Source organism: Phaenicophaeus curvirostris, chromosome 1 (genome assembly GCF_032191515.1).
Source record: "Phaenicophaeus curvirostris isolate KB17595 chromosome 1, BPBGC_Pcur_1.0, whole genome shotgun sequence".
Lineage (NCBI taxonomy): Eukaryota > Metazoa > Chordata > Aves > Cuculiformes > Cuculidae > Phaenicophaeus > Phaenicophaeus curvirostris.
The window spans coordinates 90,642,557-90,657,485 of record NC_091392.1 but is presented as its reverse complement, the minus strand read 5'-3'; the positions used below and the strand labels follow the sequence as shown (position 1 = coordinate 90,657,485).

Genomic DNA, 14,929 nt, shown 5'->3' with positions numbered 1-14,929 from the left:
AGTTTATACACCCTCCGCTTTTGTGAGATGGCGTCACTTCTTTAGAAGGACATCCAATTCAGTGCTGAATTGTCAAATAAAAATATTACTGCCTTTGCTTCGAAGACTTTGTCCTTTTCAATAATTTTTCAGTGAACAAGTGCTTCCCACAGGGTGTTCAGCCTGGAGAAGAGGAGGCTGAGGGGAGACCTCATCACTGCCCACAGCTGCCCGAAAGGAGGTTGCAGCGAGGTGGGTGCTGGGCTCTTCCCCCAAGTAGCAAGCGGTAGGACAAGAGGAAATGGCCTCAAGTTGTGCAAAGGCTTAGAGTGGGTATTAAGAAAAAAAATCTTTACTGAAAGAGTGGTGAAGCGATGGAACAGGCTGCCCAGGGATGTGGTGGAGTCTCCTGCCCTGTAGGTGTTCAAAAAGTGTGTTCATGGCACCTCAGAACATGGTTTAGCAGGCATGGTGGTGTTTGGCTGATAGGTGGACTGGATGATCTTAGAGGTCTTTTCCAACTTCAATGATTCTATGATTCTAAAAGTGAAATATCAAAAAATAAACTTAAGCTGAAATACCAGTAGCATAAACAAACACCATGGACCACTAGAAAGCTGGAAATATTTTTTTTTTTTGTATTGAAGATGCGGTTTTACAGTTTTACAAAATGTGTGCATTCCTTAATTACTCGGTTTTTTTTTAATGACAATTCAAGTGAGATAATGACTGGTAATAGAATTATGGAAAGGTTATAACGCGTGTATAAAAACATTAACAACATTTACACTAAATAACAAAGTGAAATTAACACTGATAGCCCAGTTCAGCTCCACTAACACACCTGAAGACTGAATTTGGCTTGGTATCCCTGTGAAAAACGTGCTTTCTATCCAATACTAACAATTCTGTGTTTCATGTGTGCCTCAGAATTTTTCATCCTCAATACACACCAGTTTTGGCTAGTGCTGACTTCACTGCACCACAATGCGCTCATACTCGTAAGTGCCCTTTTCACATTCAGCAACAACTCTGCTCAGCTTGTTTTGAAGCAAGAGTATGAAATAAAAGGGATGCAGATAAAATATTTCAAGCCACCTGATGTCAGAAGAGATGGTGAGCAAGAAATGACCACGAGCATTGTTGGGCCTCTGGAGAAGGAGTGCAGAGTGGTTGATAACCAGCGAGCCTGAGAAGAATCAACATCAGTGGCAAAAACAAGAAGGCATGAAAACAATAACAGTGGTCATGAGGAGCTTGGAAGGAGAAAAACACGCTGTGGAAATTTTTATGAAGGACTTATGGGACTGTTTTCACTAAGGTATAATATGAGCTTGTAACAATAAACTTGGTCTTAGCTTGAAATGAAAGCTGAGTCCGTGCATGTTAATATGCCACAACCTGAGGCAGGTGTATACGTTAAGGACTGCCAAGTACTAGAGCAACTATGACTGACCATCCATGACAACAATAGTGACCTCAGCTGAGGACGTTTCCTGACAAACACTGGGATTTTAGTTTGTTCCTGTTTTTCTTTTTAATGAGTGCCTGCAGGTGTCAATTTATCTAACACTCTAGAGACAAAAAAATACAGGAATGAGGATCTCACAGTTATTAGTTATTTCATTCCTGTGTTACACAAAAAGCTATCTTACTGGTGCTTCAGTGTTCTTGCATAATAGCCTACTCTTAACCAGCAAACCACACGCTGAATTTTAAGTGTGCTGTTGTATCTTACATGGGAATGCAACAGGATTCAGGCAAGTTCATAAAGTCAATCTGCTTTACCCAGAGATGGACAAAAGCTTGTGCTGAAATGTATTTCTGAGTTGGAAACACAGACAAATAGGATGTCCCAATACAGCACTGGACTGAGGCTTGGTTTGCTTCCGTGCCTCTAAGTAAGTGGCACACAGCCATAATTTAACAAGCATATACCCAGTTTTTGCCCAGATGGAAACATCCTGCCCTGATTTCCAAACAATGTGCAGCAAAAACTCATCCAAACCACTTCTGGGGATAGGTGGAGGCATGGGGGGGAACAGATACAGAGTAAACAAATACAAATTCTTAGTCCTTCAGTCCATTTGCTACGAACACCCACCCCCAAAGAAATTATCCTACTCACTTATATCTCCCTCTCTTTGAAATAAGCAGTAAGGCAGGGCTGTAATCCCAACAAAGTGAGGAAGAGGCCAGCCTGAGAAGGCATAGAAAGGTTCCTCAAGCCAGGCATTCTCCTATGATCCACTTCATCCCTCTTTTTGTAACAAACCTATGAAATTTGCACCTTGTTTCATTGCCAGCAACCTGACTGTTGCCAAATTCCTCTTCTTTCACATGCAGGGCTGATCAACCCTCTCACAAAAGTGAAACAAGGTAATGTCTGTACAGTGCTTCAGAACATGCAAAATGCCATGTAAGTGTCAAATGGTCTTATTTAGAGATTAATGAATTAATACTCCTAGAAATATAAGCACTGAGGTATTTATTGCTTAAATACTACCTTCCCTTATGATTAAAAAAAATTAACTCAGACCTTTTCTCTCTAGAAAAGATGAATCCTGAATATATCACTAGAGTGGCAATACCTTATTTATATTCTGCCAAGCTTCCCACAGCTGCAGAGCACCCTTTTAGTAAAAGCAAAGCTGGGGAAGTGAATTGAAGTTCTTAGAGAAATTAAGAACTCTGCATTGATGATTTCTTCAAATATCATCTCTGTGACACTTCCAGCACAGGTTTTCTCCCACCCATTGCATCTAGAGAAGCTGGTGTGGCATAACACAGAAGCAATGCACAACCCAGTTTCAGTTCTAGCATTCTGATGGCTGATCAGCAAGGGTAAGTAGGACCATAATCTGCATGAGCTCTCTGGAAAGTGCAGGTTGTATCTATTAGAGAAGCACACAGTCATTGTGGAGTCTGGGCTAGTAAGGCTTTATGGGGCATTCGATGCAGGAGCTCCTATCAGAGCACTTCAGCTATCAAGTATAAACTGGTGGTCAGAAAAGGATCAACACAATGACAAACTGAACACTGCACATACAGGAATGAAAAAGGAAAAGAGTGGCTTTGGCCAATTATGGATGCAAGACTCACCAGACTAATGACCTGGTCAATGAAACAAAATTCTGCATTCCTATGCACTGTGTGACGGATTTAAGACATGGCACAAAAGAGTCAATAGCACCCTAGACAGTAATCAAATACTGTTGATTTAAGTACCAAAATTCAGCTGTTTTTCCAAGTGTTGAAAAAAGCACTGAAAACTTCCCAACAAGGTATCCTGGTTCTGTCGAAACATTAACAGCTGTAGTCGGTCCTGCTTAGTGGCTTCATGTTGTTTTCATACTCCAGTGCTCCTGTCAAATATTCCCTTCCTCAATGCTCTGCAGCTGAAGTCTTTGGCTAGCATGGGGCCTGATGCCACGCCGTGTGTTCATGCTGCTTCCCTGCAGAGTCCTCACAGGGAACAGAGCTCCCGGTAAAGCACCTTCCCCAAACAAGCTGATTTTCACATCAGCTTCAATAGCTCTTGCTAAACTGGATGCGTAACTGTCCAGAGATTTATGGACTTCAGCTTTTACATGAAGAACAGAGCTCTTTGCAGCTTCTGGGAAAAAAAAAAAAAAGCAATGTATCAGAAAACTAACAGTTGATCAGCATGGCCAACATTGATCCTTTTACAAAGGTATAATCACACCCTGTGCAAAACAACAACCCTACAGAGCACACTTACCAATGATAACCAGGGTTCCTAAAGCATTCTACAAAAACAAAATTTCATAATGACCTCGACAGGTTGAGCAGAGAAAGATGATCTCCAATTCCAGTGAAAAAAAATAAGACCCAATAAAGCAAAGTGCTTACACATCTTTAACTTTGAATTAAATGCATGTTGAATGATTTTTCTGAATCTGAACCCACACGTGCAGGTCTGAATTTGCACCCAAATGAAGTCAACAGCCTGGTTTCTAGTTACAAACAAGAGTGCAGGATCAGGGGCAATGGGAACTGCCTGACATCAGACAAGAATTCACACAGAAGACAGGAACAGAACCCTCAATTTGTACTTCCTTTGATGTAAGCATGACTTACAGCCTTAGAGGGATTCTCAGTGCATTTGGACTAAGATTTCAGGCTTCATTAACATGAACAGTGCAATTTAGGAACAATGTTATACTATGTTCTAAGCTCAAACACCAGATGTTGTGTTTATGTATTAACAGCCCCCAAATTGCAAGGGCTTATTCCAAGTGTTGATTAAAATCAGAAGTCTGCTGTCCAGGCACACTGTGGAACCCACTTTCTTTTTCAGTGGAGAAGCTGTAGAGCTCTCCATGCCACGAGAGTTGCAGACAGTGGAATACTGCTTCTTAACCTTTTATTACCGTGGATACAACTGTTCTTCAGTGTTGACGTAGCTGTTTTTGTAGTGTCTATATACCCCTCTACTACCCACCAACAAGTGGGGGAATACAGGTGTTCATCCTAAGTGTAATTCTTCAGTGAGTCTGCATAATCTCAAGTCTCAGAGATCCTGAAACCCCTGAGAAATGGGTGAATATCAGTGAGAAATGCTAAACCTGAGCAAATTTTTGCACTAAGACTCTTTCACTGAACTGCTCAAACCCCTACATAATAACTCAGAAAGATAATGGGAAATGTACAGTAACATATTTGTCCAAAGAAATAATTGGTTCACGCTGTGAAGAGAGCAAAAGTGAATTTTGCCAAGATGTTTGAAGAGAAAATTCCACAGAGGCTTCTCATTATTTCAGAAATATAAAAATCAGTCAGGTTTTATTATTAACTTGATTCTTAAAGGCATTCTGTTCATTTTTGTACTGTCTGCAATCATGGATTATTTGGTAAATTCAGTTATTATCAAGTCTTCTTGTCCCTGTTATTGTAACTATTAGCTGAAATTAAACAAACTTTGCTGTCTTTTACAGCTGATCACAGCAACACTTTGCTAGTACAAAATCAAGTGAGTTGACTGAAAAAAATGCATGTGATTAATCTATTTTCACTTATATCTGCTTAGAAACATACTCAGTAAAGTAAGTGAAGTAAAAGTTAAATAAACTAAGTAAGTGAAACAGAATGAATTTATATTCAGTCCATTGAAGTCTGTAAATAGAAGAATTTCAAGTCTGTGAATAATGATGTTGAGAGGAGGCAACAAAGAGAAACACTGGGATGATGCAATCAAAGTATGACGGAAGGAAAACGTGTTCCCTGAGAAATGCAAACCAGACTGCAGCAGCCACCAATGACTGGAGTTGCAGAAAGGATACTTTGCAGGGAATACCATCTTCTAACTATTTTCTTGTCTATTGCTGCTTGAGAACTAGAAAGAAGACCTGATCTTACTTTCTATTGTACCTACATAAATGATCAGGTCTGTCAAGGTGAACAGTGGTCAGATGTATCTTAAGGCAATTCTGAAAGTCCTGGGAGGTTTCCCAAGTGGACAACACAGCTGGTTCTGGGCATTTCCATACTTACCCCTAAACCTACCTTTAATTTGCTCTACTTCATCTTCAAATGTCACTGAACTTCTCCTTCGAGGAGGACAGACACACTGTGGGACATGAGTGCCATCTGAGCTATAATCTTCAAGAAGCATTGTATCTGTTCCTGAAACAAAGCAAAAGCTCTTGAGTGAAACAGAGTAACACTGGGATACAACATTTAAGTAGCGGCAAAAACTTTTCAGCCTATAGCAGGTCCTTCAAAAGATGTCTAAGCCTAGATTTTGTGTGTAAATTTCAGCTCAAATTAAGCAACGCACATAATCATTGAAAGGATTTGGAAATCTTTTCTCATTAGCCATCTAAAACTTCAAACAACTCTGAAATGTTCAGCTGCGGGGCTTGTAAAGTCAATAGGATAGCAGACAAAGGTGAAACCTTACCTTCAGCAAATGAAGGTAAATTTGAGTGCAAGTTTCCCCTTTTCCTGATAAAGGCAAGAGGCTAACAATGGCTGCCTGAGAGGCAGATGACCACAGCTGCCAAGTGTCATGCTTGTAATCAGACCTAGGTGGAAATCTGAACTGGAAAATTTAGTTTGTCTCTAATAACCTAATTTGACTTTCCTGAACTGTATTTTAATGGGGAAAAAATCTCTTGCTGACTGGGAATGATTTTTGTCTGATGAATCTCTTTTACAGTTTAGGAATCCGGGTTTTTTTGTTTGCTTGTTTGTTTTTTTTTTTAATTTCACCTCCCTACATTTGCTTATAGAACTCAATATAGAGTTTTATAAGCATAAGGAAATTAATCTTGGCATTTCTGCAATGCTTTCACACAAAGGCCAACACTGCACCCTAGAGCTCTCTTGCAATGTTGGTCTATTTGCAGGGGAGAAGCAGAGCAAGAATTTCGGGGAGACACTAGGACAGTGCTGAGTGTGTGCAGTCCTGAGGGAAGCAGCTTTTAGAGGACACAACTTACATACATTAAATGTGTGACATTTTACTATCCATTAACTCCTGTGATGTGACAATAGGCCTAGGGCAAAGAGCCTTCAGAGGTTTCACAACTCCTCCAGGTGGTGGCTTCACTACCCCTCTTCACGCACTTGACTGCTTTTGATCCTAAAAATTTATTCTTTTTGGAATAAGAGGTATTTCAGTACCCATTTTCCAGAAAGCGAAAGACATCACCGAGGGTGTACATTTAGAGAACATACTGCTCCACAGGTCTAGTATTTGCTGAAAATTCACTGTGATATAGCAAAGTGATAAAATTTTTAAGGTGAAAGCTGTGTGTGGTGTCACAGGTCTCCCTCCAGCGCACAAGAAAGAAAATGAGCTGCTAAGTTAATACACAGTCCCAAATAATGACTTTCTGTGCTGTTCTGTGGAACAGCTGGGTTTGAGGTGGTTTGCTGAAAACAGTAGACTTATGGATCTCCAAGGGTACTGGATCCTACTCAGAAACCTAGCGTGTAATGGAAGGGTGGCACTAGGAAGAAAGAGACAAATTTCTTCCATGGAGCAAAATTTTACTGTGATTTTTATATGCACTAGTTCAGTGCATTTTTTTCAAACGGGGCTGGTGAAAAGATTAGCCTTTTATTCTTACAAGGTGGATCTTCATCCTTGGCATAACTGATCTTAAGGCAGCATTTCTAGCAATTTGAACTCAGGTCTCACTTCATATTTTCTGTACAGCTGGCACCACTGAGATATTTTTCTTCTCTTTCTACTTCATCTGTTTTTTCACAACACAAAAAGCCCTGCTTCTGTTTACCAAGGCAAATAAAGGCACAACTGCATTGCAGGCCACAGGCTCACGTACCGCAGCAGGCAGCAGTGAGGAGGGACTAAGACTTCTTTCTGCTCTTTAGTTCCTCACAGTAAAGGCATCCAGTGAAACAGTATTTCACAGTGGATCACTCTATGTCCATTCCCAGGCTATGGACTGCATCCTCTCCATAACAAACAGTGGCACTTCTAACAGCATTCAGTATGTACTTTGTTTGTTTGTTTGTTTGTTTATAATGCTCAGTATCATACCTCAGAAGTATTCCTTAAACACAACATTCTCTTAACTGAGGCAGGTTTACTGGGATGCTATTGTCCTTTATCACACACAGCTGGAGAATACCCACCAGAGGCACAGAACTACCAACATAAAACAACTACCAAAATAAATCCCAGCTCCACAGACTGCCTTTATAAAAGTAAGAAACAAACATCTAATGCCATGCAAATGTTAGAAGATCACCCTCTGGTGTCTCTAGAGCAGAAATACTCTTTATAATAACTGCAGTGCAGTTACAGAGTGGCAGCTTAATTAATTGCCAGAAAAAGTTAGCTACGGTTCTGGATAGAAAATTACCATCAGAACTCTTTCTCCCTTTTCCAAACCACCTGCAATTGAGAGATCTTAAGTAGTGATGAAATAATAAGCTGAAGCCATCCTAAGTATTTATGTTTACATTGCAGGATGAACGAGACAAGGTCTCTCACAACCTCGGAAACAGAGATTCTCCACAGCACTTTGTTGCTCTGCTCCTGCAGGTCCCTGAAGAATGACAGAAACTAAAGGAGAAGGGGCAGAGAAGCAGCAAGTCCTGTTCCCGGGACACATTATGAAGGGAGGATCATAACTTCTTAAAGTAAACACTATTTTGCAAGTAAATATATTGTGAGCAAGGAAGGAAAAAAGCAACTGCAGCAGCTTTGTTATAACAGCTGGAACAGATGCTTCATGTCATCGATCCACCCCAAGACATCTGTGTGGGTAAATACAGACTATCCCAGAGGGTTCTGCCAAGCCACAAACACAATCTTCTGCCCAAGAAAAGAGAGCAAGAAACTTTTTGTTACCCGAATCCTGCGAGCAGCTGAAACCTGTGTCTCCTGTGCTGCTGCTGTTTCCTAACGGACGTCCACCTGCCATGAGGGCAGTGAGATGAGGAGATAGTCCCAAATCTGCAAGAGAGTTTTGTTCTTGTTACACAGTGAATGATTAAGGGGTCTGCGGTAGTAAAAGCCCTTTCAGTAATATCCACTCCACTGCCTTATTTATTATTCTACATATAAAACTTACCTAGGTGATCCAGAGTGCACAGCATCTGGACCTACCAGCTTAGAAATCCAGTTAGCAACTTTCAGATACCCCTGGAGCCTTCCCATATGGCAAGTCTCCTTTCTATCTGCACCATCTCCCTTCCACTCTTTTTGCAATTGCATGGGTTTTGTCAGTCAGATGGGGTGAACACAGAACATACCCACTCAAGAGAGACAGGGTTATTTGCCAGACACCTTCTAGATAGAGAAAATAACCTGGTAGCCACCAGCAGCTGTGACAGACCATTAGTGTGGCAGGAAGCTCATGAGCAAAGCTGAGACACCAAGATGCCTGGCTTCTTTCAAAGCCCCAAAACAAGAAGGCAGGAGATTTTGGAGTTCTTACAAATGTACCGTCTTTGGATCTCACACTAAGATTTTGTTGTGGCTTTGGCTGGGTTGTTTTTTTTTTCCCTCCCTATTAGCCTCCAGCAAATACACCTGATAAATTTAAAGGTGTCAGCTTCTTATCACTTGGAAAGAAAAAAACTTCTGTCTTTTCCCTCCCACTTCAGTTCCAATGCATTGGCCCATAGCATCTCCTGGACACAGATTTGCCAAAGCTCTTGCAGCTTGTGATGCCAATGCAGCGCTCTTTCATTTAGATGGGAGTCTCTTCCAGTGATCTTAGGTTGCAGAAAAGATAATGGATGCCTTGCTGCTCTCCACTTCCTTCTGCATTTTAGATATTCCTTCCTAATTAAATATCTACAGTTCCTGCTTCGGCATGAAATGTCCCAAGAAGCCCCATGACTATGTCATATTTTCAGAAGCTTCTGAACAGGACCAGGGAAATGATCAAAAATCATAATTTCATTGCAGCACTAATTTTAAAAAAACCAACAAACTGAGCAAATGAAGATCTCAGTCTGCAACCTGGAGATACATCAAATAGTTTACCTCTTTTTCATAGTTTTACTTTGTGTGTGATCTTTTCTTCACAACCATTAAGTCTAAAAACTGAATTTATAGAAATAGTAACACCAGTGTAACTTTAGTGAATTTCAAAGAATTGTAGCACAAATCCAGGAATCAAAGGCCAAGTGCTGAAAATGTACTATTGGTAGTGCCCAAACCTGGGTTACACAGAATTGTAGGCACAGAAAAGGAAATGCTTGAGAGAGAAGAAAATAAGTTATTTGTAATAATCTCATCACTACATCTTTTTCGGCAGAGAAAACTTTCCTAGAGTAGGATTGTTTAACTCCCACAAAAAAAAAAACCAAACCCATATTTCTTCTTTCAAGTGTCTATGATAACCTGAACAAAAGATGGATGAAATCTCCAGAAGCATGCCACTTCATTTACAGAGCCCTGAAACATGCCAAGCACACACAGACATTAAGCCTTGCTCGTACTGGTACTAAGGAAGAGTATATTCTGCAGCCACGTCTTACCTGTGATCCTATTGGAAATGCTGAATAGCCTTGATGTCCTATGCCGCTGAACAAAGGACTCACGATAATACCGATCCCCAAAGCACATTCCTAGTAGTTCCTTGCGCACTGTCTTGTTCCACAGTCCATAAATTAGTGGATGGCAAATGGCACTGGAAAACGATAACCATGTAGCAAAAGTCTCCAAGGCAGGGGAAATACTATTTTTTCCCCAAAGTGCCTCTGACGTAATTACTACCATGTAAGGCCCCCACGTAATGACGAAAGCACCGATGACAACCAAGATGGTTATTAAAGCTTTGCACTGGTTGGCTGAGTAGACAACCCCTTGGAAAGCATTCCTTCGGCTGCCAGAAGAGGATGTGGAGGTGCTAGAGTTCTTCCTTCCGTTCCTCTGGGAGTCCTCCTCCACAATGACAATGCTACCACAGTGGATTTTGCGGGCCTTAATCCTTGCCACGCGGAATATGAATCCATAGCAGACCATCATGACCACAAAAGGCAAGAATGCACACCAGATCTGCCAAAAAGCAGTGTAGCCAACTTCTTTATGCCAGGCTGCCACACACATCCATTTGAATTGGTCAAACTCCAAAGACGACCAGCCAAAAAGGGGTGGAAGGCAGCCGATAAGGGAATGTAGCCACACGTACGCAAGAGCTACCACTGCTCTGTTGCCTGTTATCTTCATTGGGTAAACCATTGGGTACAGGACAGCATAGTACCTAGAGGACAAGAAAAGAAAGAGTCAACAGGAGCACGAAAGATGTACAGTAAAAAAAAAAGAATGCATTTTAATGATGATATCTAGTTCTCTTATCTCCAAACTTCAAAGCAGGCTCAGGGACCCTGGTTATAAGAATAATTACAAGTAAAAGTACACAACGATGCAGGCAAGATTGTAAAACTTGGCTGAAGGCTTATATGTGGCTATTAAATGTCCCTGTGTGTGAGTACCTGCTTAGGGTATAATTCTAAGTCATTAGTCCTTGTTTCTCAAGCAGTATGTCATTATACAATCAATAGCTTTAAAAAACTCTAGATGCATATCTGCATTTTACATTATTCATGACTGCTTTCTGCTGTTCTGTATCAAAATTGCAGAAGGGGCTGCAGGAAAAATGACACTACAATGGGAATTAGCATTACCCATTGCAATGCTTCTCAACTCTATCAAAAGCCAATAAGCCACTCTATGGAATGACTAGGCAATTTGTTATGATTTATTAGAAAGGAGCTGCTTACCGGTCTATTGCTATCAGTCCAAGAGTAAGCATGCTGGCTGAGCTGATCAGCATGTAGAGCAGGGCTGAGAAGTTGCACCAAACTACTCCGAAGATCCATTCCCGCCTGATGGAGCTAGTGACAACAAAAGGCAGCACCAGTACAGACAGTAGAAAGTTGGAGAGGGTCAGGCTGAACACAAACTTGTTGCTCAATGTGAGAAGGTAAGACTTCCGATAGAGGGTGATGACAATCACCAGGTTGCCCAAACAGATGAAAATAGCAATGACGATTATAGCAATAGACTCTGTTACTCTGACTGCCCCATCTTCCTGCGTGGTAAGGTTCCTCAGGTCCTTCACATTGCTGAGGGAGGAATTGCTGCTGCTCATGGTCAGAGCGTGCTGAGCCGGAGTAGCCAAGACATGCTGAGCAGCTAGAAGCAGAACAATGCTCAGAAACATTCAGGTAAGATTTCTTCAAACTCTCTCCAAAGACTACAGGCTCTTTTGCCTGTGTTAATTAAAATTTACCTGGATGCAGGAAACCATTTTGGATGGGAAAGCAGGGGGCAGGAAATAGTGTATGGGTACACCAAAGAGGTCAGTGACAGAGTCAGGCCCAGAACATAGAAGAAACTGTCTAAAAGACAAAAAGAGGTGAAGGGGAGAAACAATGAAGAATATTAGCACATTTTTCTTCAAAATTTTCTAAAGATCTTACTTGTTTCTAAATTATACTTACCAGCTGTGCATCTCTCTCAGTCTGTTCATCTAGGCTACGAAGAAATAACATGAATGTCACTATTAGACTTTGTTTCTCTCACTTTAAAAAGGAAAATAACTTTTTTTTTTTACTCTTCTGCCTGTTTATCCTTGTATTCTGCCTATGCAGCATTTGCTGGTGGTCTGTGGACGCCTGGCTAGTCATACCCTGCTGACTGTTCCTTAACAGTTGCTAAGTAACATCCAAAGACTCAGGGATCATTGCACGTACTCTCCTAACATCGCTTCTCCTCATTCATAATCACCTTAGCTACAGCGGTGATTCTATTTTACTGCCAATACCAAAGGACTGGGGGAACTGGCTTTCTGTATATGAGGTTTGAAAGATACTTCCATGTGGTTAGCTGCGGTTCACCCTACAGAAGCGCTTGAGAACCTTTAACCCCTGACTTCTCAGTGTTAGCATCCAGCCCACTGACTCACAGCCTCATTTTGTGAAACCTTGGTATTTCTCCCAATTTCTTAGCAGCTTTTTCCCTGCTGTCTCCAAAAGGCACTCCTATCAACTTCATTCAATCCTTCAGCCATCTGCAGGCCAGCACAATGAAAAAAACCACCACCAAAGATGCAAAATACACAAACCAGAAAACTAAAGAGTCCACCAATTAATATAAAGTTGATATTAGAACCATAGAATGGTTCTTGAAGAGTGTGCAGTCCCAAACACCCCACAATGGGCAGCGATACCTGCCATTGGATCAGGTTCCTTAAACCCTCATCCGACCTGGCCCTGAACACCTCCAGGGACGGGGCATCCATAACTTCTCTGAGCAACCTGTGCCAGAGCCTCACCAACCTCACGGGAAAAGATCTTCCCAATATCTAATCTAAATTTCCCCTCTTTCAGCTTGAAATTGTTATCCCTTGTCCTATCCCTGCACTCTCTAACAAAGAGCCCCTCCTCAGCTTTCCTGTAGCCCCGCTGTATACTGGAAGGCTGGTATAAGGTCTCCCCTGACCCTTCTCTTCTCCAGGCTGAACAAGCAGTTCTTGGAACTTAGGGACTCAGAAAAAGTTACCTCGGCTAACTCTGTGGCTGTGCCCATCCATCTCTCCCAAGCAGGCAGGAGTACTCACAGGAACGCTTCCATCTGCGCAGCTGCTGTGGCCTCAGGCAGCAATGTCAGGCTGGAGAGCTGTGTTTTTTCCATTTTTATCTGTGCTTTCCTAAGAGCACAATTAAAGACATTGCTGGGCCACACTTTGTAAAACATAGTTCTTCTCTAGGAAGCTGCCTGCTGGCTGTTTGCCAAAAGAGTTTCCTCAAGTTTCTCTTTAAACATTCCTGCACCACCTCTCTCGGCCTTTCCAACACTTTTTTGACCAGGGTGGGTTTAGGAAAGCAGCTGCCCTCCTATCCCCAGGGGTGGGGGACACGGCTGCTCCCTGCCCTCGGGATGCCCGGGGCATCGGGGGCTCCCTGTCTCCTCATTGCGTCCTGCGGGGAATAAAGGGAAAGGTGGGCAGCCCGGGGCAGGGGGAGCATCCCATCCCTGCCTGGCCAGGCGCACGCAGGCACAGACCCAGCGGTGCCGAGATGGAGGCATCTGGGGGAGCGGGGCAGGGAGTGAAGGAGGGCAGGAGGGAAGGAGGGAGGGAGTGGTGGTGAGAAGGGATGGCAGGGAGGCAGGGGAGGGAGGGAGGGAAAGGAGTGGGGGGAAGGAGGGGGGGGAGGAGGGATGGGAGGGAAGGAAGGAGGGATGGGAGGGAAGGAAGGAGGGATGGGAGGGATGGGAGGAGGGATGGGAGGGAAGGAGGGAAGGGAGGGAAAGAAGGGGTGACAGGGAGGGAAAGGAGAGAGGGAAAGGAGAGAGGGAAAGGAGGGAGGGAAAGGAGGGAGGGAAGGGAGGGAGGGAAGGGAGGGAGGGATAGCAGGGAGGGAAAGGAGGGAGGGAAAGGAGGGAGGGAAGTAAGGACTGAACGAAAGAGGGAAGGGAGAGACGGTAAGGAGTGATGGCAGGGAGGGAAGGAAGGAGGGAAGGAGGGAGGGAAGGGAGAGATGGTAGGGAGGGGTTTCTGGGAGGGAACCAAGGAGGGGCGTTAGGAAAGGAGGGAGGGAGGGGTGGCCGAAGTTGGAACTGGATGATCTTTAAGGTCCCCCTTCCAGCCCAACCCACCCTACGACCTCTCCCCCGCGCTCCCCCCGGCAGCGCACACAAAGGGCCGGGGCAGGGTCCCTCCCCCAGCATCCCCCCCCCCCCGCCCTGCGCCGTCCCGCTGCCCCCCGGCTGCCAGCCCCGCACTCACCGCCCGCCGCGCCCCACGGCAGCGGGAGGGTCCGCTCCCAGCGCCCGCTGCCCGCGCCCCGCCGACGGCAGAGAGGCCCCGAACCGCAGCCCGACCCTCCCCCGACACGGCCCTGCCCCCGCCCCTCGCCATTCCCCCGCCCCGCCGGGCGGGAGCACCGAGCCGCCGGGACACGCGGTCCCCGGCACCGCATCGACCCCGGCCCTGCATCCATCCTCCCCGCACCGCATCCTGCCGGCACCGCATCCACCCCGCACCGCATCCACCCCGCACCGCATCCTTCCCGGCACCGCGGGGCTCCTCGCAGCCCTCCTGCGTTGGGAACGCGGGAATCCCGTTGAAAAGTGGGGTGGCACCCAGTTTACACAGATGGGTGCAGTCGCAGCACGCAGTGCAAGGGGCAGATCCTAATTGCTGGACCACCTACTCCCGAAATGCTCCTGAAACGGGGGATTTGGGGAGGGGTTCTTCCACCCCCGCCCGAAGCAGAGCATCCGTGAGCGTGGTCTAAAGGGGGAAAGAATCATAGAATCATAGAATAACCAGGTTGGAAGAGACCCACCGGATCATCGAGTCCAACCATTCCTATCAAACACTAAACCATGCCCCTTAGCACCTCAAGGTGGATGAGAGTATGGAAAGGATGGATTGAGAGTAGCCCTGAAGAGAAGGATGGTGCTGGGGTGCTGGTGGATGGGAAGCTCAGC

The 14,929-nt window shown here is 44.2% G+C and overlaps 1 protein-coding gene across 2 annotated transcripts; it reads right to left on the bottom strand.

The window, feature by feature from the left end:
- Positions 1-218: 218 nt before the first annotated feature.
- On the bottom strand, positions 219-14,241 carry GPR161 (G protein-coupled receptor 161). 2 transcript variants are annotated; one of them, XM_069867954.1, is made up of 9 exons: positions 14,223-14,241; positions 13,053-13,142; positions 11,935-11,968; positions 11,724-11,832; positions 11,212-11,626; positions 9,967-10,691; positions 8,327-8,431; positions 5,506-5,625; positions 219-3,595 (listed from the first exon to the last, which is right to left on the bottom strand). In XM_069867954.1, exons 5-9 carry the CDS (start codon positions 11,580-11,582, stop codon positions 3,348-3,350), a joined length of 1,569 nt encoding a protein of 522 aa, XP_069724055.1. In that variant the 5' UTR covers positions 11,583-11,626; positions 11,724-11,832; positions 11,935-11,968; positions 13,053-13,142; positions 14,223-14,241; the 3' UTR covers positions 219-3,347. The 2 variants fall into 2 exon arrangements, with proteins under 2 accessions (XP_069724055.1, XP_069724047.1); XM_069867946.1 differs by lacking the exons at positions 11,724-11,832; positions 11,935-11,968; positions 13,053-13,142; positions 14,223-14,241 and having other exon boundaries at positions 11,212-11,717.
- Positions 14,242-14,929: the final 688 nt, after the last annotated feature.